Source organism: Passer domesticus, chromosome 1 (genome assembly GCF_036417665.1).
Source record: "Passer domesticus isolate bPasDom1 chromosome 1, bPasDom1.hap1, whole genome shotgun sequence".
In the NCBI taxonomy this organism is placed as follows: Eukaryota; Metazoa; Chordata; class Aves; order Passeriformes; family Passeridae; genus Passer; species Passer domesticus.
The window spans coordinates 97,277,351-97,296,509 of NC_087474.1; the positions used below are offsets into that span (position 1 = coordinate 97,277,351).

The 19,159-nt window shown below is 36.2% G+C and overlaps 1 protein-coding gene across 1 annotated transcript in view; it reads right to left on the minus strand.

The window, feature by feature from the left end:
• The window catches only part of LPCAT1 (lysophosphatidylcholine acyltransferase 1), a 61,099-nt gene that overhangs the window by 24,919 nt on the left and 17,021 nt on the right, over positions 1 to 19,159 (minus strand). Inside the window, exons 4-9 of the mRNA XM_064430576.1 lie at positions 18,541 to 18,653; positions 17,104 to 17,164; positions 14,634 to 14,692; positions 9,932 to 9,966; positions 7,381 to 7,435; positions 3,487 to 3,569 (exon numbers count right to left, since the gene is read on the minus strand). Coding sequence (XP_064286646.1) covers positions 3,487 to 3,569; positions 7,381 to 7,435; positions 9,932 to 9,966; positions 14,634 to 14,692; positions 17,104 to 17,164; positions 18,541 to 18,653 — 406 coding nt within the window. The remainder of the gene's footprint in view (positions 1 to 3,486; positions 3,570 to 7,380; positions 7,436 to 9,931; positions 9,967 to 14,633; positions 14,693 to 17,103; positions 17,165 to 18,540; positions 18,654 to 19,159) is intronic.

Below are 19,159 nucleotides of genomic sequence, written 5' to 3' on the forward strand. Positions count from 1 at the left end.
ACTCCAAACAAACCACAAAACACTCTTAAAGCTATTCTTTAAACAGCTATCAGTAAATTAGGAATTGTGACGCAGCAAAACAACATAGAAAGGTAAAAATGCATACAAAATTGCAATTGTTGCAGCTAAGAAGCATAAGACTTTTTAAGGCATAAGAGAAAATACAAAAAATAATATAACTAACTACTAGCTAAGGATAGGAAAATTATCACCAGGAAAAAAACCCCTTCTGTCATGTGCAATACTTTACACTGGGAAACAATTAAGACAACATATCTTATGAATAAAAGTATTTCCCAGTGCTCTAAGAGTGACAAGAGATATTTCCTCTACCACTGAGAAATTTCTAGAAAGAAATACTTGTGATTGCATGGTCAAGTGATTTGTTCCTAATAATTCTGGAAAAGCTGGATTGAAGTCTCAAGTGACTGGCAATTTTACAACACTAACATAGTTCTAGTAAACTACTACTTATTAATTAGAAGACTTAAAAAACCCAAAGAAACGACACGGACCAGAATGTTTGACACTCAAGTAGGAAATATAAAGAAGAAACTGTGGAACTCAAGAAATTAACAGACAAAAATGATCCATGTTGACTACTATCAACATAAGACATAGGTTATGCACATGAAGACCAAAATGATGGTTTTGCTTAAGTAATACAAAAGTAAGGCAATATAATATTTATCTATATGGCATGACTTACTAGTAGGGTGGTTTCAGAATTACGTTAGAGCAATAAAGAACACATGAAGTGAGTTATAGCTTAGAACAGCACCACACTTTATTTATCGATTTTAAAGAGATCCAGCCAGGACTGTTGCCATATTTAAAAGCACGCAACATTTTCAGTGATTTGAAAGTGACTCTAAACTCAGCTCCTGATAGCACTTGATGGATGACATGGGAATTGACTAAACTGAGTAGGAGTCAGAACAAGGCCAGAAAGACCAAACAAGACAGACTCACTCAAAAATAGGTTGTATGGTAAAATTAAATGTGAAGCATATTGCTAAGGTATAAGTAGGGATCATATTTTAAACAGCAGATTAATCTATTCTGCACATACTTTTTGTGCAAGTTAAGAAAATGACCCAAAAGATGTCAAGCATGTTCAGCAGCAGTGGCTATCCTGCATGAGTCATTCCAGTTCTGATAACACAGGCACACTCTGGATTTCACTTTTTGGGCAAGTAAATTCACCCAATGTGCAAGAAACTGATGCCCTAAAGAAACAAACCTCAGTGAATGACAGCACCTCCTTACCAAAATAGTTAGTGTTCATTACATACATGTATAAATTGAGTATCTAGAGACTGCAATCACTCACATCTGTGGCCACCCACAGGAAATCTCATCCAATATAGGTAAACGAAAAATTCTTCAGAAAGTCAACAAGCAGAAGCTGCGTAAGATACAGATATCTTGTCAAATGCTTTGTTCAATGCTAAATGGAAGCTGTTCACAAATTAAGATTATTGTGAAGGCAAACTATTTCAAGAGCAGAAGCTCTATGTATTGCTGCACTCAGCAACTTCTATCAGCTCCCTCTGAAATCAAGAGCAAGACACAAGGTTTCCACAACACTGGCTCTAGACTCACAAATACATTATTACCTGGGAGTGCCACATTTGATGCTGTAAAATATCCAGTAGAATAAGACTCTTCTGCCAGAGAAATATGATGGGGAGGAGGGGTAAAAAGACACCTAAAAAGATCCCAAAAGGACCTCTTGACAATAAGATGCTACATTGCCACTAACTCAATCCTTGAGAAAATCTAGATGAAGCAGTAATACTGTCCTTTATCCAGCAATGCAGACTGCAATGCTAGCACCAAGCAGAACCTGAGGTACTTGAGTTGCAAGTTCCAGAACAGCCTTGACAGCATTTGAGTTGGAATCTCCTGTACCAAAAGCTGCATGAATAAGTCTAGAGAAGCGACACAAGAAGGAGGCATCTGGAAGTGGTCAGAAGTAAATAATTTTAAACTATGTTGATGTTAATTGGTCTACAGTTATCCATGGTATCCAGGCATCTACATTCTGTTTTACTCCCACCTGCATTTTGACTTCAAAACTTCGATATCCACACACTTTTGTTTTCCCATTCACATTAACACAGCATCTACAGCCCCTGCTTCATCCCAAAGCCGTTTTTGACATCTCCCTTTCTGACAGTCTTCCTGTTAGATCAGCACTCCTCTTCTGTGACCACAAATGCTTAATTCCTCAGGGGTAAGAGGGAGAAACATAACCATGTTTTCTCTCCTAAGCACACTTAGAAGGGAAGGCTTGTGACATGCCAGTTGTTGTAAACTTTTGTAGGCTTTCAAAGTTTTTCCTTACAGCACACAATGCCTGTTATGTGATTGGAGAAGAGTTCAGAATGAAGATTTACTAAGTGGCCTTCTACACAAAGTCTGAGGACAACACTTGACAAGTGAGGGCCTTTAATTAACATCAAAAGTCTTTGAGGCCAGTGTCTCAAAGATTTTTGACTCCAAGACAGGATGATTCAAACAGGTCCTTTTGTTCTTTTCTCATGTGAGCAATGCCCTTTTGTACAATGGATCTATTGTTATATTATTGTCTCAACATCCTTAAGGAAACTCAGAGACCTGGGTTCAAGCAGACAAGAATTCTCAGTTACTACCTACAAACTGGCCTTTGGCTTAAATTGGAAACGGAAGAGAAGTTACACAAAGGAAATTATGATTTCACAAGTGCTTTCAAAATCAGGATTAGGAAGATACATAAACCTCTCAAGAGTTATTAGTGATCACAGGCCTGAGGGTTCACTGTAAATATGGAAAAGACTTATCTACTGACTAATGGAAGATTTACTGAAAGAACAAAAAATAAATGAAAAAGACATTTATGAAATGCAGCAAAAGAAAGTATTAAATGCTGCCTTTATTATACCCTATAGACAAGTGTTTTAACTGTCTTCACATTAACATTAACTTCAATTAATTTGTATTGTATCAGTCCTCTGTTTCCAATGGAAGTAAAGCCACTTCACTGTGCTTTACTGTTTGAAATACTACAGGCTAACAATGAATACATGAAACTATTCTTAACCTCATTAAAACAGTCATAGCTTAAAATGCAACCCCAACAGCACAAAATTCAGTTACATAACTTTCCTAAAATTCCACCATACCCATCCCCCAAGAGACTAAATACCCAATGGAGTAAGCAGAACTGGCTTGTTAAATGAAGACATGTTAAAACTCCCCAAAAGAACCAACTGAAAAAAAATATTCCAAACCCATCAACTCCAACAGTTCTTGCTGAATTTGTGGCTCCCTGGCCTCCTCAGAGGGGAAAGTAACTGCTATGTAAAAGGTCTTGCAGACACTCCTGCAGACTACAAGGTTCTTTGCAGGCAGACAACCACATTGACTTGATTTTGTGATATTTTCTTCAGTCTAAATTTAAAATCACACATCTATTTTTGTATGGAATTATGACATACTTACTCTGCCATTACGCGCCTGACGTTATTGGCATATAACACTGGATTTTTTCTTTCTTCTTCTGAAGGAATATACACGGGTAGAAACTGCATACAGAGAACTGAATTATACCAAAAATATTTAACATTTTAAACAATCTCTTACAGCACTATGGTGAAAATTGTACAGTTTGTTGTTACTCAGAAAATTGTATTAAGACTACAGAAAATATTAAAAATTAAACTTTTAAATACTTAAGTATATGTCACACATCTAGAAATTAATACAACACTGACTCTGCTAATTTCTTACGACATGGAACCCAAGCAGAATTTTACCTTCATTTCCTATGTGGGACTCAAATTTTTAAATAATTTAGAAGCATTAGCACTTCCTTGCATCAACCTCACTTACCTCCTGTATTGCTCAGATCTTTCCAGATAACAAAAACAAAGGACATGCTAAAGGAATATTGCTTTATAACTTAAAAATTAAGAACCCAAATTTTAAGGATATCAGATATTTACTGTCCCCCTGCACATTTTGAAATCATGTACAACTGCCTAATATACACACAAGAAGTGTTTTTATTTTCTGCTGTTGCATGTTTTGAAATTTTTTTTCCTTCTAATGGGACATGAGCCATCAACACTCCACTGAAAGAAAAAATCTAAATGAATGCAGATGACCAGAGACCCACAGAACAATTGATGCTGGAAAGGGGAAAATGAAACCAGAACTGCTGGAGACCCACAACAGAAAGGGCAGCTTTTGGAACTGCACAGCCTACATTAAAATATCTTTCAGTATTTAAAGCTGTTTTTAAGTGTCCATTGAAAAATTACATAATCCCCAAGATCGTGGCCAGTCTCACCAACAAAAACCTTCAAAACATTTAATTCTGCCAAGTGACTAACTTCTCAAATGGGAGGAACAAGAGCAGATCATTCTGATCATCACTCCTACTCTGTACCAGACAGACAACTCTCTCAGTAGTGCAGCACAGTGAGATAATTCATGTACTAAGTGAGAAAAATGCTCACAATCCTGTGTAAAGCTTTTGTACTAGAAAAAAAAGCTGCAAGAAACTTAGTTGTAGTACATATAATTACATATGGGTAGTGAGGATGGGAATTATGACCCAGAAATTTCACACTGGTCTTAGAAACTAAAAACTGGGAAAAGTTGTTGGTCTTTATTTTGAAGTTTATAATTTCAGCAAACACTTCTCAATAACCATGAAGATAGCTGTGTTTTTAAAATTATATAACAAACCAAACACTGATATTGGACATTCATCTGTTTCCTGTAAAGGATAAATATTGAATTTATTTTGAGTTTTGCTGGAGTTTTCCCTACATGCACCACTGCAGCTGAAAACACTTGACTCCTGTCTAAGTTTACATTACAAGCAGGTACACCAGCCTCATATAATATACAAAACCACGAAGACTCTGAAGTTCAGAGATGGAAAGACTGTTCCTTCAACTTCCAAACCTCATTCCATTTATTTGAGTTGCAAATGGCTATCAAGTAATTTGTCAAACACAGGAGAAGTTTGAATATGAGGTGATTTCAGAGGTGTTCTGCATGTCTGTGCCTAACTCAACATAAACAGCACAATCATTTAAATATCACTAACAAAACCAAGAGAAGAACTCTCGGCTGCTGCAGACTGTCGTGGATGTACAAACACTGAAGCTGACAGGTCAGTAAAACAAACAGACATGAGCCAAAACAAACTACATGTGCAGATGATCATATATCCTTCTTCATGTTGCCAGCATGTCAGTTCTAAGTACAGGATGGGTGGGTGGGTGAATATTTACAGAAACCTATTATAAAACCTACATAGATGCTTGCTTCTCAATACACACTGGATGACACATACAACATGCCAGAACATATATTATATGCAGAGAAGCCCAGACTAGCAAAGTTTGGATCCTGATTGCTGGCTGTTAAATCTTACTGGCTATCATTCAATTAAAAAAAAAACCCCTCTGAGGTTGTGTTGTTTTGTCATATGTCTTCCTGAATTATTGGATCAGCAGCACTAACTGCAGTATCCAGGCTGGTAGGTATTTGCCAGCATCTCTGTGTTGATTGAACAGAACAGGAGCATCAACCAACAAGCTTCAGAGACCAGAGGAAAAATATGACTCAGAACACAAACCAACTATTATTTCCTATACGTCCTCACTGCACTTCCTTAGAAAAACAGATTCAACTGCTACAGCTCCAGAACAGCCTTGACAGCATTTGAATTGGAATCTCCTGTACCAAAAGCTGCACGAATAAGCTGGGAAAGTCTAGAGAACTGACACAAGAAGGCAGCATCTGGAAGTAGTCAGAAGTAAATTATTTTTAACTATGTTGATGTTAATTGGTCTACAGTTATGCAGGTAGTATCCATTGCATTCAGGCACCAACATTCTGTTTGATTCTCATCTGCATTTTAACTTCAAAATTTTGATATCCAACCATATTTGTTTTCTCATTCACATGAACACAGCCTCTTACTGGCCTGAGGCATTACTCTGCCTCATACTTGAGAGCAACCTTGCAAAGAGGTCTGCTCCTCTATCCTCTGCCAACCCCTGCTTTAGTATGGAGTATTTCAGAAGGTCACTAGTTAGGTTTGCTTTTTCTTCCCCCAAGAACTACCAAAGATCATAGCTTGTTATGTAAGAGTTACAGAAACTCAACATCTGCTAGCAGCTGCTGCCTCAAAAATCATGAAAGCTCAGCAGTGTTCACTCCTGTGTGAAAGAACCCATTTTACTTGCCTAGGGCAGAAAACCATGTTCCTGAGAAAGGGTAAAGATCCTGCCAAACAGCTGGTTTGTTTTAGCCCTGAGTGAGGCAGTCACTCCCTGGCCCTTCTACAAAACACAGGCCACTATTCTGGAAATCACATTTGTTTTTTATCCAACTGAACTGATAACACAAGCCACAAATTTCTACAACACATACAACTATTGAGTGGCTGGTATTTTGCATATTTATTAATTCTGAGAATGACTGATTGCAAAAATAAGCAAACACTGAGCAATGACAAGTACAGTGATCAGCATGCAATATATGTTACTATTGTAACACAGTGTATGGAAACATGCAATAGTTCTTCCTACTGATTTACCCTGCCATCAGCTCCATCTCTCAGACCTAAATAGCTGCCTCATTATTCTAAAGTAAAAGAATTGCAGAACATCTGTCAAATATCCTATATGACACACTTCCAATACTGTAATTGTCCACAAAAATGTAATTACTCTGTGTAAAATGCATTAGGACAAGTTGAAAGGCAAGGCTATAATTGTTTCCATGTTTTCGCTACAGTAGTCTTCAGCTTTAAAATTACAGTATTTTCCTCAAAATAAAATTTAAGAATATGAATAAATTTTCTTTGTGCTTTCCAACTTGACATTCTGAACACATTCTGAACAGCGCAGCCTAATAAAAAAATTAGCCAGATATTAAATAACTTATGTGGCCTATAAGAAACCACCTATAATTTTTCTCTACAAGACAGTTCTTGGTTTGTACATCAGCATTCACACACTTGAATGTCTAACATACAAAGTCGGTACACTAATCAAAAGAGAAATCAGGCCATCATTAGAATACAAGAAATTTGTTCACAAAAGACTTTTTAAGTGAGCCAGAAATTTATGTATTCAATTCAAATCACTAAAAAAATAAAGTCTTATGCCAACTGGAAAACTGTATTTTGCTATTCCATTTTTAGACTGTATTTTCAGATACAGAAGCCATTTGTCTAAAATATAAGTGGTGTCTTAAACTGTTTTTACAGACATACATCCAAGATATGAATACAAACTTTCACTGCAGAATTATGTACAATATTATGTATTCTACAACTGCTCAGAATACAGTGGAGTTTTTTTTACTGACCTCAATTTCCACAGAATTGTGAAATTGACATAAAGTAAGCCACAGAATTTCAAACCTAAAAGGGGAAAAAGATAGGGAAGGATGGAGGAAAAAAAAATATACAGTGAAACTGTAACACATGATGCTCCGAAGTCTTCATGTAGCATCCTACTTGCAGTATCATCATATTCAGATAAAAATTAACAGAAATGGCCTTTGACAGTACTTCTACATATTAAATTCTGTAAGGTGGAACAAAAGTAGTTTACACTGAATTGGCATCTTAAAAATAGTCAAAAACAGGAAGACAAACAGTGAAAGGTAATATATGCATGACATGTTAAAGGAAGAATAAGTCTATTTCAGAAAAATGCTGTATTCAGCATGAAGTTGGCAACATTAATTATGTAACCACTGAGATTTTATCATTACCTTAGTTTGGAATCAAAGTTCATTATACTTCCAAAGTCTGTTAATGAAACGCAGTATGTGCGTTTTAATAGCCTAAGATACAAGATAACTGGAATCAACTTGACCTTTGAAAGCATTAAGATTCAAATTCAGAAAAGGATTTAGTAAACCTAAATTAAGGAGCAGTGTCAAGCAGCCACATTTTCATACAGTATCTAGGCAGTTACAGTAGTCAATTATTGTGAGGGGATGGCTGGCCAAAATCCTCTTACACAGAAAAAGGGCAGTTCCTAGAAGCAAAACCCTACTCATTTTGTTATACACATGTAGGGCTGCAAAACATTTCACCCCCACTTCCTTCTTATTGAGCTTCCAAGACATCAAAGCAAAGAATCAGGAACAACAATGGAGCCCTGTAATTTGAAGTTTATGCTCCTGACAGGAATACGAAAGTCTGCTTTCTAGGTCCTTGTTCAAGAGCATTAAAAACCCCCAATAAGTTACAAGTAAACTTTTCTCTCTGCCATCTCTGTAATCCTCAAACATTGAACCCTGAATTTAAAAAAAAATTTAAAACTGATAGAATCTGTATCTAACTGAATTATAGTCATTCTTTATTTTCAAGGTAGACTCAGTTATCTGCTCTGAATACTGCCAAAGCAGTAAAAACATTACTTTCAATGAGTGTTTAAGTTTGCAAGTGACAAGTTTTCAATCCATCTAACAGGCTACAGCACCTTTAAACAAACAGAATACTCCTAGATACAGAAACATTTCCAGATTCCTGTTTTAGTGTTAGCCAAAACAAAGATGTGTTTGCTGAGAAAAGGAACTCTGTTATGGGTCTTAATAGCATTTTCTGCTAAGACATCACAAATACATTTTAGGTTACCCAGGAGAATTAATCCTAATTAAGCCAAGCTGTAATTTAAACTGACCCAGTCAATTTGTGTAACATCATATGCTGCTGCAGATTCTGATTCAGCTTTAATTTAATTTAACTTTATTAGCAGAGGTCAACACTTCAGAATAAGGGTTTTCTAGACATTATAGTGATCTGAGGCAAGACACCTACAGGTTTCTTCCATCTTCCTCTGTGTTCTTGAGTACTCAGGATATTAAGGTGGAAGTAAGCTGCTCACCTTTCTCCTCTGTGGCTGAGATTTTTACATGAATTGCAGTGCATATGCAAGGGAAGAGGTAGGAGCTCACAAGAACAGAAATCCCTTTATGCAGCAAATGCTGCAGTGTCTGTACACAAGATACACAACCATGGACTCATCTACTTCCAAAGTGACAAATCATTTGTAAGCTGAACCTTTGCAAGTGATCAATGATTTTCTCAAGTCTCAAAATCATGTCCTTAATTAGATCTGGTTCCTAAGTGCAAAACTTAATTGACAAGACTCTAAATTACTTGAATCTTGGCTAATCCCCATGGTTTCCTCATTATTACTGAAATATAGGATGCCACATGGGACATTCAAAACAATACAAAGCATTATCCGCAGAAGCCAACTCTCCTTTACTTAGGGTTCAAAACTTGTTGTTTTACTCTTGATCTAAACATTTTGGAATTTCAATTCAAATCCCAAAAAGAAAATAATGCCTAACTTTTTTTTTTAAACAAGGAAGAACTGCTTTGTTTAATATTTTATATTACATGTATTTGCTAAAGAACTTCTAGAATAAAATTTTGTTTAAATAAAAAGTTGAAATGATATTCAGACAAGATAATGGAAACAGTATCTCCAAAGTCTTTGAGTGGGTCAACTGTTTTCATGAGAGTAGACCAATTTCAAACAACAGCCCTAGATTTCATACAGTAATATACCAAATCAACTTGGAGGCCACACAATACATAGAGCAGAAGCAAGTCATTTTACTTTAGGCACTTGGCTAAAAAAATTAATTTGAAATAAAAACCTAAAATTCATTCTGCAAACCAACAAAATCATAGCAGCTGAACTACATTGTTTATACCTGGATTCCTCTTAATAACTATTAGTATAATTAGAGAATAACAAATAAAAAATAAATATTAATCCCAAAAAATAATCAAATAAGGAGCAACTGGTTGACTATATATGCATATAAGTCATATAAATAAAAACTAATTGAGGCAAGCAATGATAAAAGCAATAAAACATTAACCACTTACGCTCCTGGCCCTTGCCATGTCCATGTGATTGTGTCCTAAGAAAAGAAGTGTGACATTTGCAATTAATTATTGTGCTTTCAACTTTTTATACTGCATACAGCACATCTGAAAATATATTACTGAGAAGCTTTCATGGAAAATTCTATGCTCTCTTTGCAAAAGTTCTTAACCCTGTTAGGAATCAGCCTATCTTTTAATCAGCTATATGGCCAAAATGAACACTGTGTGAAACAATAAGAGAGGACAAATCACAGTAAAAGAAGCGAACAAGATGCAAATAGCAAAAAGGGAACAGAGACCTGTAAAGCAATATATAACAGGTACGAAAATGACACTAAAAATCATTCCATTTTTAACTAATATTAAGAAACAGCACAGGAAAAAAGCCTGCACTACTAGGAGATGTGATTTAAGTGTACAAAAAAGAATCTGAAAACCTAAAAATTAGTTCTGTTCTAACTGGGAAAAAAGAGTTCAGTCATTAATGTAAAGACAAGAGGACTAATTAAATTCAGGTTTCTGAAAGACCTGATCAGAAAGATAGTTTTTTTCAAACTACTGAACATGTTCCAGTTCACTTCTATGCTACCATCCAAACCCATTCTAGAGATTTCAGGTGATCACATGCACCATGACCATGAAAAAACAAGTTAAACTCAAGTTTTATTTACCATTTAGAGCAAAAGGCCACCTAAAGTAAAAATAAAAGAAAGCAAACCCATCCACAAAAGGTGAAAAACATGATTAAAGATCCACTAAAAATTTAAAACTTGACGTTTAACAATTATTTTCAATCAAATGAAATATGATAAAGGATAAGTCTATCTGCAGCAATCAATTTATCTGCATTAAAAAACCCCACCTCCATGTAGTGACATTTTAGAACTATAATGTGGATAGTTTTACTGTTACACAGTTTCTAGCTACTTTGATGTCTCTGATAATACTGCAAGTAAACATTTTATGGGTTTTGTGTTTTTCCCACAAAGAACTTTCATTACAAACCATGAGAAACCAGTGTAGATAGCTGATAACTTATCAAGAGACTAGATCTGCCTTATAGATCACCAAGCACTACACATCTCCAACTCAGCTCTCTAAATTGCAACAGCGTAGAGGGAGATAAAGAAAAATGTGATCTCCATGAAAGTGTCTGGATCACTGAACAGTGCATAGGTATTTGCAGATTCCAGCCTCATGCTGACTAGCTGGCAAGTCAAACTCAAGTAAGCCATGTTATCTATCAACATTCCTGCAAGAAATTCCCAATTGAATGCTTTATTTTTGTCAAAATATCAGGATGCATCAGGGATAATGGTCAGAAATGCTATCTAGGGGAAAACAGGATTCTGATCTGCAAGACGCAGATCCATGTTACAGGAGACTCTTATCAGCATAACCAATATCTTTATGATAAAAACAACAAGCAGACAAAGTGAAGTAGGATTTTCCCTACATAACTAACTTACCTTTTATATTTATCACAGCTACCAGCTTACACTTCTGGACAACATTCTCTTTGACAGCATTCTTTGCATTTATTGTATCCAAGTAATGAATACTTTAAATTGTGTGGAAGTACATAAAATGATACAATAGCTTGGTTGGAAGGGACCTTTTAAGGCCATCTATTCCAACTCCCCTGCAATGAGCAGGGACATCTTCAACTACATCCTGCTGTCCAGAGCTCCATCCAACGTGACCTTGAATGTTATCCCCTCTGTTATTTCCCCTTAGCAGAGGAGGAAATAAAGAGAAGGGCCATATTCCATAGAGTTTGTGTTTGACACAAGAAGATACTGAGAATCATATGCCAACCTTCAAACAGGAGATTGGCTGTGTTTTTATAGGTTCAGTTAACCCTGATATACCAAAACTGTACAAGACCTGCTGCCAAATCTCTTATCAAATAGCACAGTTACTTGTGGAAGACATTTGGACATAAAACACATTTTAAATGGCTCTGTGATATTTAAAGAGGTACATAGTTTATATATTTTCATAGATAACAGCACTCTGAGAGAAAATTCAAATGAAGAAACATGGGAAAGAAGGAAAAAAATTGTAAAAAGGATTGCAGTAGAGAACCTATGGGTGCAGACATTAGAGCCTGTATTCTAATTAAAATATAGGTAATAGCTCTCAGGCATCCAATACCTAAAATATTACCAATCTAGACAACCAGTAGCAAAATTTGGAATATCAGGTCTAAACAACATTTTGAGCCTTAAAATTTCTTTCTGTTCATGCATCAAGAAGAGAAACATATTAAAATATTGCTACTAAAAAGCACTGATACAGGACCAGAGATGTCATCTAATACAAACAGCCACAAGCCCCAAGATGACTGTTTTTCGGGAAGCAACTCTAAAAAAAAAAAATAAAACACAGAGCTCTTCACAGCAATCAGAACTAGATTTATTTGCTAGAAAAAAACCCTGAATTTACTTCTTCCCTTTTACCATGTTTCAGCCCACTGCAGAACAGTAGTGCTTTCCCTAGCTCTTCAACATACTACAATGAAATAAACATGCCAGAGTGCAGACACCTATTACATTCACCCCAGGCTCTGATCTCAAAAAGCCTCTCAAAACAGGCAGGTGCACTCAAATCCAAGACTGTTCTCATCTATACTGTAGAACTCAAAGCTCTGAACATAGATCAGAGCAGGCACTTCAAGCAAAACACAGTGGGGTGACTGCACCTAATGTATATCTGCAGTTCACTGGCTAAGCAAAGATCTTAAGAAGTTCCTTTCTAAACCTAAAATTATAATATGCATCAGTCAAACAAGGCAACAAATAGAAAGCCAGAGACATTTAAAATTTGCTAAAAATGTTATCCTAATGTATGAAAACCAATTCTCATTCCCTACTCTGTTCTGACATGTGTTTTGGTTTAATCCCAGCTGGTAACTAAGTACCACACAGCTGCTTGCTCCCTCACTCCTCCTCCCCTAGGGTGGCAGGAGAATTGGGAAGAAAAGGTAAGCCTTGCCTTCTAGATTGAGATAAGAATAGCTCAAAAATTCAAACAAAATAATCTAACTCCATGTTCCTAACTAAAATAAACTCCTCCTTTGTGTACCACATCATATTCCTTCTGCATCTCTTCCTGCTAACTCTGATGCAACTCTTCTGCAATCCCCCAGCTAATGTAAAAATAAAGCAGTAATAGCAATTATCACTCCTCTCATTAATGCTTAGACCTTTGGAAGGTCTCAAGGAATTAGATCATAGGAGGTTAAATGACTCAGTAAGGCACTGAAAACGAAGTGTTTCACAGCAAGTAAAAGCAGTAGGAAAAACTTAAGTCCCATACACAAACTCATGCCAGCTCACAATGGATATCTTTATAACTAGTTAGAATTTCTTTTATGACATTTTTGCAGTAACATAAAAATTATGAACATTTTCATTTACATTTATATTGTTTTCAACATTAGAAGCTCACAAATTTCTGTTGGTAAAGTGTTAGGAACATTTACTATTGGTTCACAAACACTGAGTATTATGTACTACAGGCAATAATGACATTTCAGTATGCACCTGGATTTTGAAGATATTTACAAAATAACATTTGATAGCTTTATATTGCTATGGGCTTAACATTAACAAAAAGTTAAAAGGCATATTAATATGGCATAAGCCACAAGCATGTTTGCTATTTCAAATGGCAGTGCCATCAAAACTTCAAACTATTTTTAGAAATTAATATTTCTTCCTGAAAATATAACAATTATGTAATGAAAAATCCCAGGCAGCCTGCTACAATGCACTTGATACTATGTAAGCATACCAGGCTGCTACACTTGTCACAGCATCTGCCAAGATAATTTTGGGGTTTGTTACTGCAAACCATTACACCATTGCCATTACACCATGACTCAGCCAAGAGCAAATGGTGGCTGTGTATATAAACTTTGCATGGATCCTTTTCTTTTTTAATCAAGCATATGTTTTATATTCAACTGTAAATGACAGAAAGAACAGTGGATGGAACTATGTGTAAGCTACTCAGGTACCAAGAACAAAACCCTTCCTTAGAACAAGGGTTCTCAAGTCAGAGATGTTCTGATGTGACCTGCATCAGTAATAGCAGTCCTTATTTTACTTCTGACACTCTTCATACTCTCCTTAAGTACCTTCCACTTCACAAGGGGACAAAAATTTCAGATCTTGTAAATAAACACTATAATCTGCATTTTACCTGAATATAATTTACATTGGAGGACTAGTGCAAACTGGCTAATTCCTTAGCCAAGGGCATGGTGAATGTAAAACAGACAAGATGATGCTTTATAAAGGTGCAGAGGACCTCAACACATTGTCTTATACCATTCAGCCAGTCACAGTAATTCATGTCTAACACCCCCAAAGGCAGGAGATGCAGAAACATCTTCCAGCAATAAATGACATTAAGGAAACTCTCCAGCAAACACTGCAAGAACAGGGAGCACTTAGGAAAACAGATCCTGGACAGAAATTGCCATTTGTCGAGTATCTCTTGTAACAACCTGAACAACTTTCAAAGAAGAAACATTTAAACTGTCTAATATTGCTTGAGGCTTAATGAATAAATGCTCAACAAACAATAACTTAGGAATGATTTTTGAATTTTTAAGTCTAAAAGTTTATACAAGGGCCAATGCACTTAAAGGAAAATACCCTGAATTTCCAAGGACACTGCAAGCTGAACTTACCAGTTTGTTTGGATAACGTAAAACCACTGGCTGTACAGGAACCCCAGGAATAAATGCTCCTAGAAGGCACATACAATACAGAAATAATTAATAGTGAATTTTGGTAGAGAAGAGATTTACTGCAGCAAGAAAAAATTATACAACTAACAGACTGATAGGAAGTAGCTGATGGTGAAACAACAGGATCTGAAAGTAGCCTCAAAAGTAATCAAAAAAAAGCAAGCACTGGAGAATGACAATGTATATACTCCTTTTCAGCAGACAGCTAATTAAAAATGTTTGTTTACATTATCTCTCAAATTATCCTCTACCACTTATACATATTGTCATTTACACAAGTCAAAGCTTAGAACCAAATTCAGCTCAATAAATGAATATAAGAAATGAACTTGCACAAGATGGTTAAATTAATTTATTCCCTGTGGTCAACAATATTTTTGGTAAAGACCTTGGGCTTTCTTATGTAAAAGAAGCCTTCCATTTTTATCTGAAAAACAATAATTTATAGGCAATTTGTCATCTCTGAAATAACAGAATTAATGTCACTTCTATTCTGTAGCTATGGGAAAACTAATAGTTACAAACTGAACTAAAGCTATATTGAACTAGAGCTATTATTCAAAAGCATTGCTTCACTTCATGGGAAAATTACAGTTCTGATAAACAAGCAGTACAAGTTCTATGTCATTTGCTAAACATTTTCTTGGTTTCTAATACAAAGATTGGGTAAGCATAATAAGTATCTTGTTCAAGACTTCTTTTAACATCTCTTTCTCTCATGAAGAAATTCAGAATTTCACCCAAATTATGTTATTCTTGACAGTTCACTAAGGTCTCCCTAATATTCCAATCAAAATTAAGAACTGAATAATTGAAGTACACTGTATTCCTAGCATAACATTTGCTTTACAAAATAACTGTTAGGACTTAAAAGGAATTTATGGACTATCAACATCTTTAAATGAAGATGGTCTGTATAGAATCCTTAAGAGATTTGGAGGCCAGTGGTACCTTCTGCTCAGTCTCAAAGAACAGTCTGAGCAACTTTCGAAATAATTCAAAGCTGACAAAAGCTGAGTGGTAGATGACAACACTACCATTTAAACACAAAGCCAAGAAAATGCGTAGTTAGAGCAAGGAGCATAGGCCATGTTAGTAGAACAGGGAAAGGCATCCAGATAGAAATAACTTGAATAGAGACTTAAAGTAACATGATATAAGTGAGGAATTTTGAAGCAAAGGATTTCTGGAAGACTGGATGGATACAGATGCATGTTTCAGTAGGAAAAGTAAGACAGTCAAGAGGCAGACAGCAGCATGTACTAGACCAGAGCAGAGGAAGATAGAGTGAGAATGTAAGGATGAAATACATGGTGCCTGGAATGTCTATGGCATAGTGGCGAGCAGGAAATCGGGGCCTCACATGAAGGATTCAGGCTAGCTTTCAAAGCATGGTCAGGATTCAGGTGGAGAGAGAAGGAGAGCAAAGAGCTACAGAACAGATGTTTCCCTAATCACCATCTCTTCATCTAAAAAGGTAAGAGCTGAGAGAAAAGTCTGAGATTCTGAGATTCCTTCAGGCAAATGAATCAGTGCAAGGAACCACAGTGCTGACTCACTGCATGATATTCCAAGAGTGATATTTAAATTGCAAGCCAAACAAAACACAAGACACACAGTAAGAGCAGAAACTAGGCAGAAAACTAGGAAGTCCAGAAACACATTCACAGCTGCCTTGCTCACTGAAGCTCCTTTATTGACCATCTCCCTACCTACATGATAAAGGCAGGTTTGCATTAAAGATTAGTGCTTTGCTGCAGTACTGGCATTTGTCCCTACTGGAAATGCAGTTTACAGCTGCAGCAACATTCAGCATTACAACCTCTACTAATCTGATAAACCAAAAGGGTGATATTACTGAAAAGAGCTTAGAACATGGAGGTTATGTAAAAATTGTAAAAAATGGCAGCCTCTGTTACAGTGTTACATGGGAAACATTTTTGTGCCATCTTCACCAGAATGCAACTCCACAGAAGAGTTAGAGAAGGATCAGCCAAATACAACACAAATCAAATGCTGGGCAGCCTGAAACAGATACACTACAAAGCTTAAGGTAGCAGTGAGTATGTAAATGCTGCATGACAGACCCAATATAGGAAATGTAGGGGGCAAGGGAAATAAAAAGGCAAAAAGACACAAACATAAACAAAAACCCAGTAAGAAACATTACTCCTCCAGTTCATATGTATCTCAGAAGCCAAGAAAAAACCTGAATTATTGAAACTGTTTTGTTCAATAGTAGAATTACAATCTTCCTGTAGCATCAAAATTTATATTCCTATTTCACCCTATTACAAGGTTTTTAACTCAACTTCTGCAACAGCAAGCAAATTAAAATGCAACTGGTATTTCAGAAAATGAAGATACAAGGACATTCTGTAGAGAACAGAGAAATGAGCATAATACCTACCAGGTTTGAATGTAATTAGACAGGATCGGTTTGTGCAAGTGCCCTCTGGGAATATCATTATCTTGAAGTAAAAAAAAAGTTTACTTTTAAGAACTATTTCAATGTGAATTTATTTATAAACACATATTTTTAAAGCTGCTATTAACTGATTACAGCAAAAATGTTCTCCGGGAAAGACAGTTCAGTTAGAGTAAAAAAAAAAAAAGTTGCTGAAGATGTCAAGTAAACTTCTACCTTAATAGGAAAAATATTTTTCTTTATCTGTGATTTTGTCTCTTTCTTTTCCTCCAATAATAATTGTATTTATTGGAACACTAACAATGACAAGAAACACTTGTTAAGTATGAGTATTTTCACTAAAGATTTTGGTGCTAGATAAAGTATCATAGTCTGTTGTGTACCAGAACAAAATTCCTGCTTACAGGCTAAGAAAATAGTTATTTTCTCTTTGCTATTACTTGCCATGTGCACAGATGCCCAAATGACAGACACTGAAAATACCTGAAGAGAATTCTAAAAAAAAGGAGCAAAAACACTTAAGTTGAACCAATTCAGCAGAACAGGGTAAACTGTACAAGAACAAACCAAGCCCCCCAAATCCATATTATAAGGGAAAAAAGCAATGGACTGGAACTAACATTACTTGTTTTATTGCCCACTCTGTCCTAGCCTTCTTTGAAATCTAATGATGAAACTCATGATGCAAAAGCTGTAAATTACCTGTTGCATTGTTTATAGCTGTCTAAACATTTTTGCAGTCCAGTATGCAGAGGTACACCCACTGTCAGCAGCAATAATCCCATAAAAAATATACAGTACCCTAAATCTCAAAAAAATCACAGGAATGCTTCAAATTTGTAAAATAATCACACGCTTCTAGGAATCTGAGATCTTATAGATCATCCTTTCCTTTCCATTGCTCTCTTTCAAGGCACATTATAAATAGCCTCATTTAAGGTGCAGAAAAAAGCCCTGAGCCACTTGTTCTGTCCATATTTTCATCATGTGTTTTAACAGAGGTGGTTGCTGGAACATCCAAATTTTTTGGGCTGCCTTGCCCAGTATCACATCTCCAACAATGGCAATGCCATAATCTTGCAAAGGACAAGAACATACAGTGCTTTTCCAGGTATTCTGCTGAGCACTTCATTTTTTTCCTCTTAGGGGACTTCCTCACCTACTATGGTCTGTCCATTTAGTACCACTTAAGAGCTGTCTAGCCATGTACTTACCCAGTTTCCCCCAAAACACAATGCAATGACAGACAGATGAGAATCTTACATTTTATCTTCTAGAAAGAGGGGATGGGGGAAATTTCACACACACTCACACCACCCCAAACCACCTAAAGCCACCAACAATGAAAAAAAGCAAACTGCATATCCAAAGCCTGAAAATGCCAAATACCATCTCTTACAGAGTAGCAAAATACAGTACCTGTGGCCATTTACCATCAGACTGGGCACGCCTCTTTATCTCTTCAACAGTTTTCCTGCGAGAATCCTGGTCTGACCGAGATACAAATACTGGTCGGATATATTTGATTAGAGCTGAAGAGGAGGGAAAACAAAAACAAGGACCAGCCTTTATTTTCCCGTTGTTTGAAAAAGATCCCCCACCCCCTCCATACATCCCCACTCCCCCACCACCACCAATAAGTCCTCCGGACAAAAATTTTTGTTAAAAGAATGTAACTACTTTATTATATTACACTGCAAAATCCAATACTCAGCTGAACTATTGCAGCTTTATTGAAATATTTTCTCAAGTTTCTGCGAGGAAAACAGTTTTCAAAATTATGGCATTTTGTAGTTTTTCAGTTTTTAATAGATCAATACATACAACATTACAGATAATGTAAAACATGATGGTACATATTATGCAGTTTTCTGCAACAATGCAGCTGTGGCTGTCTACAGGCCATTTCCTTCCTCCACAAAAAACACACAGTCTATAGCCACTCCTAAACCAGCAAAGCAGCAGGAATCTCCCTGCTACCTAAGTGCTTGTAAAAGACATCCTGTCAGTCAAACTGTCTCCGTCTTTAGAGCTTTTG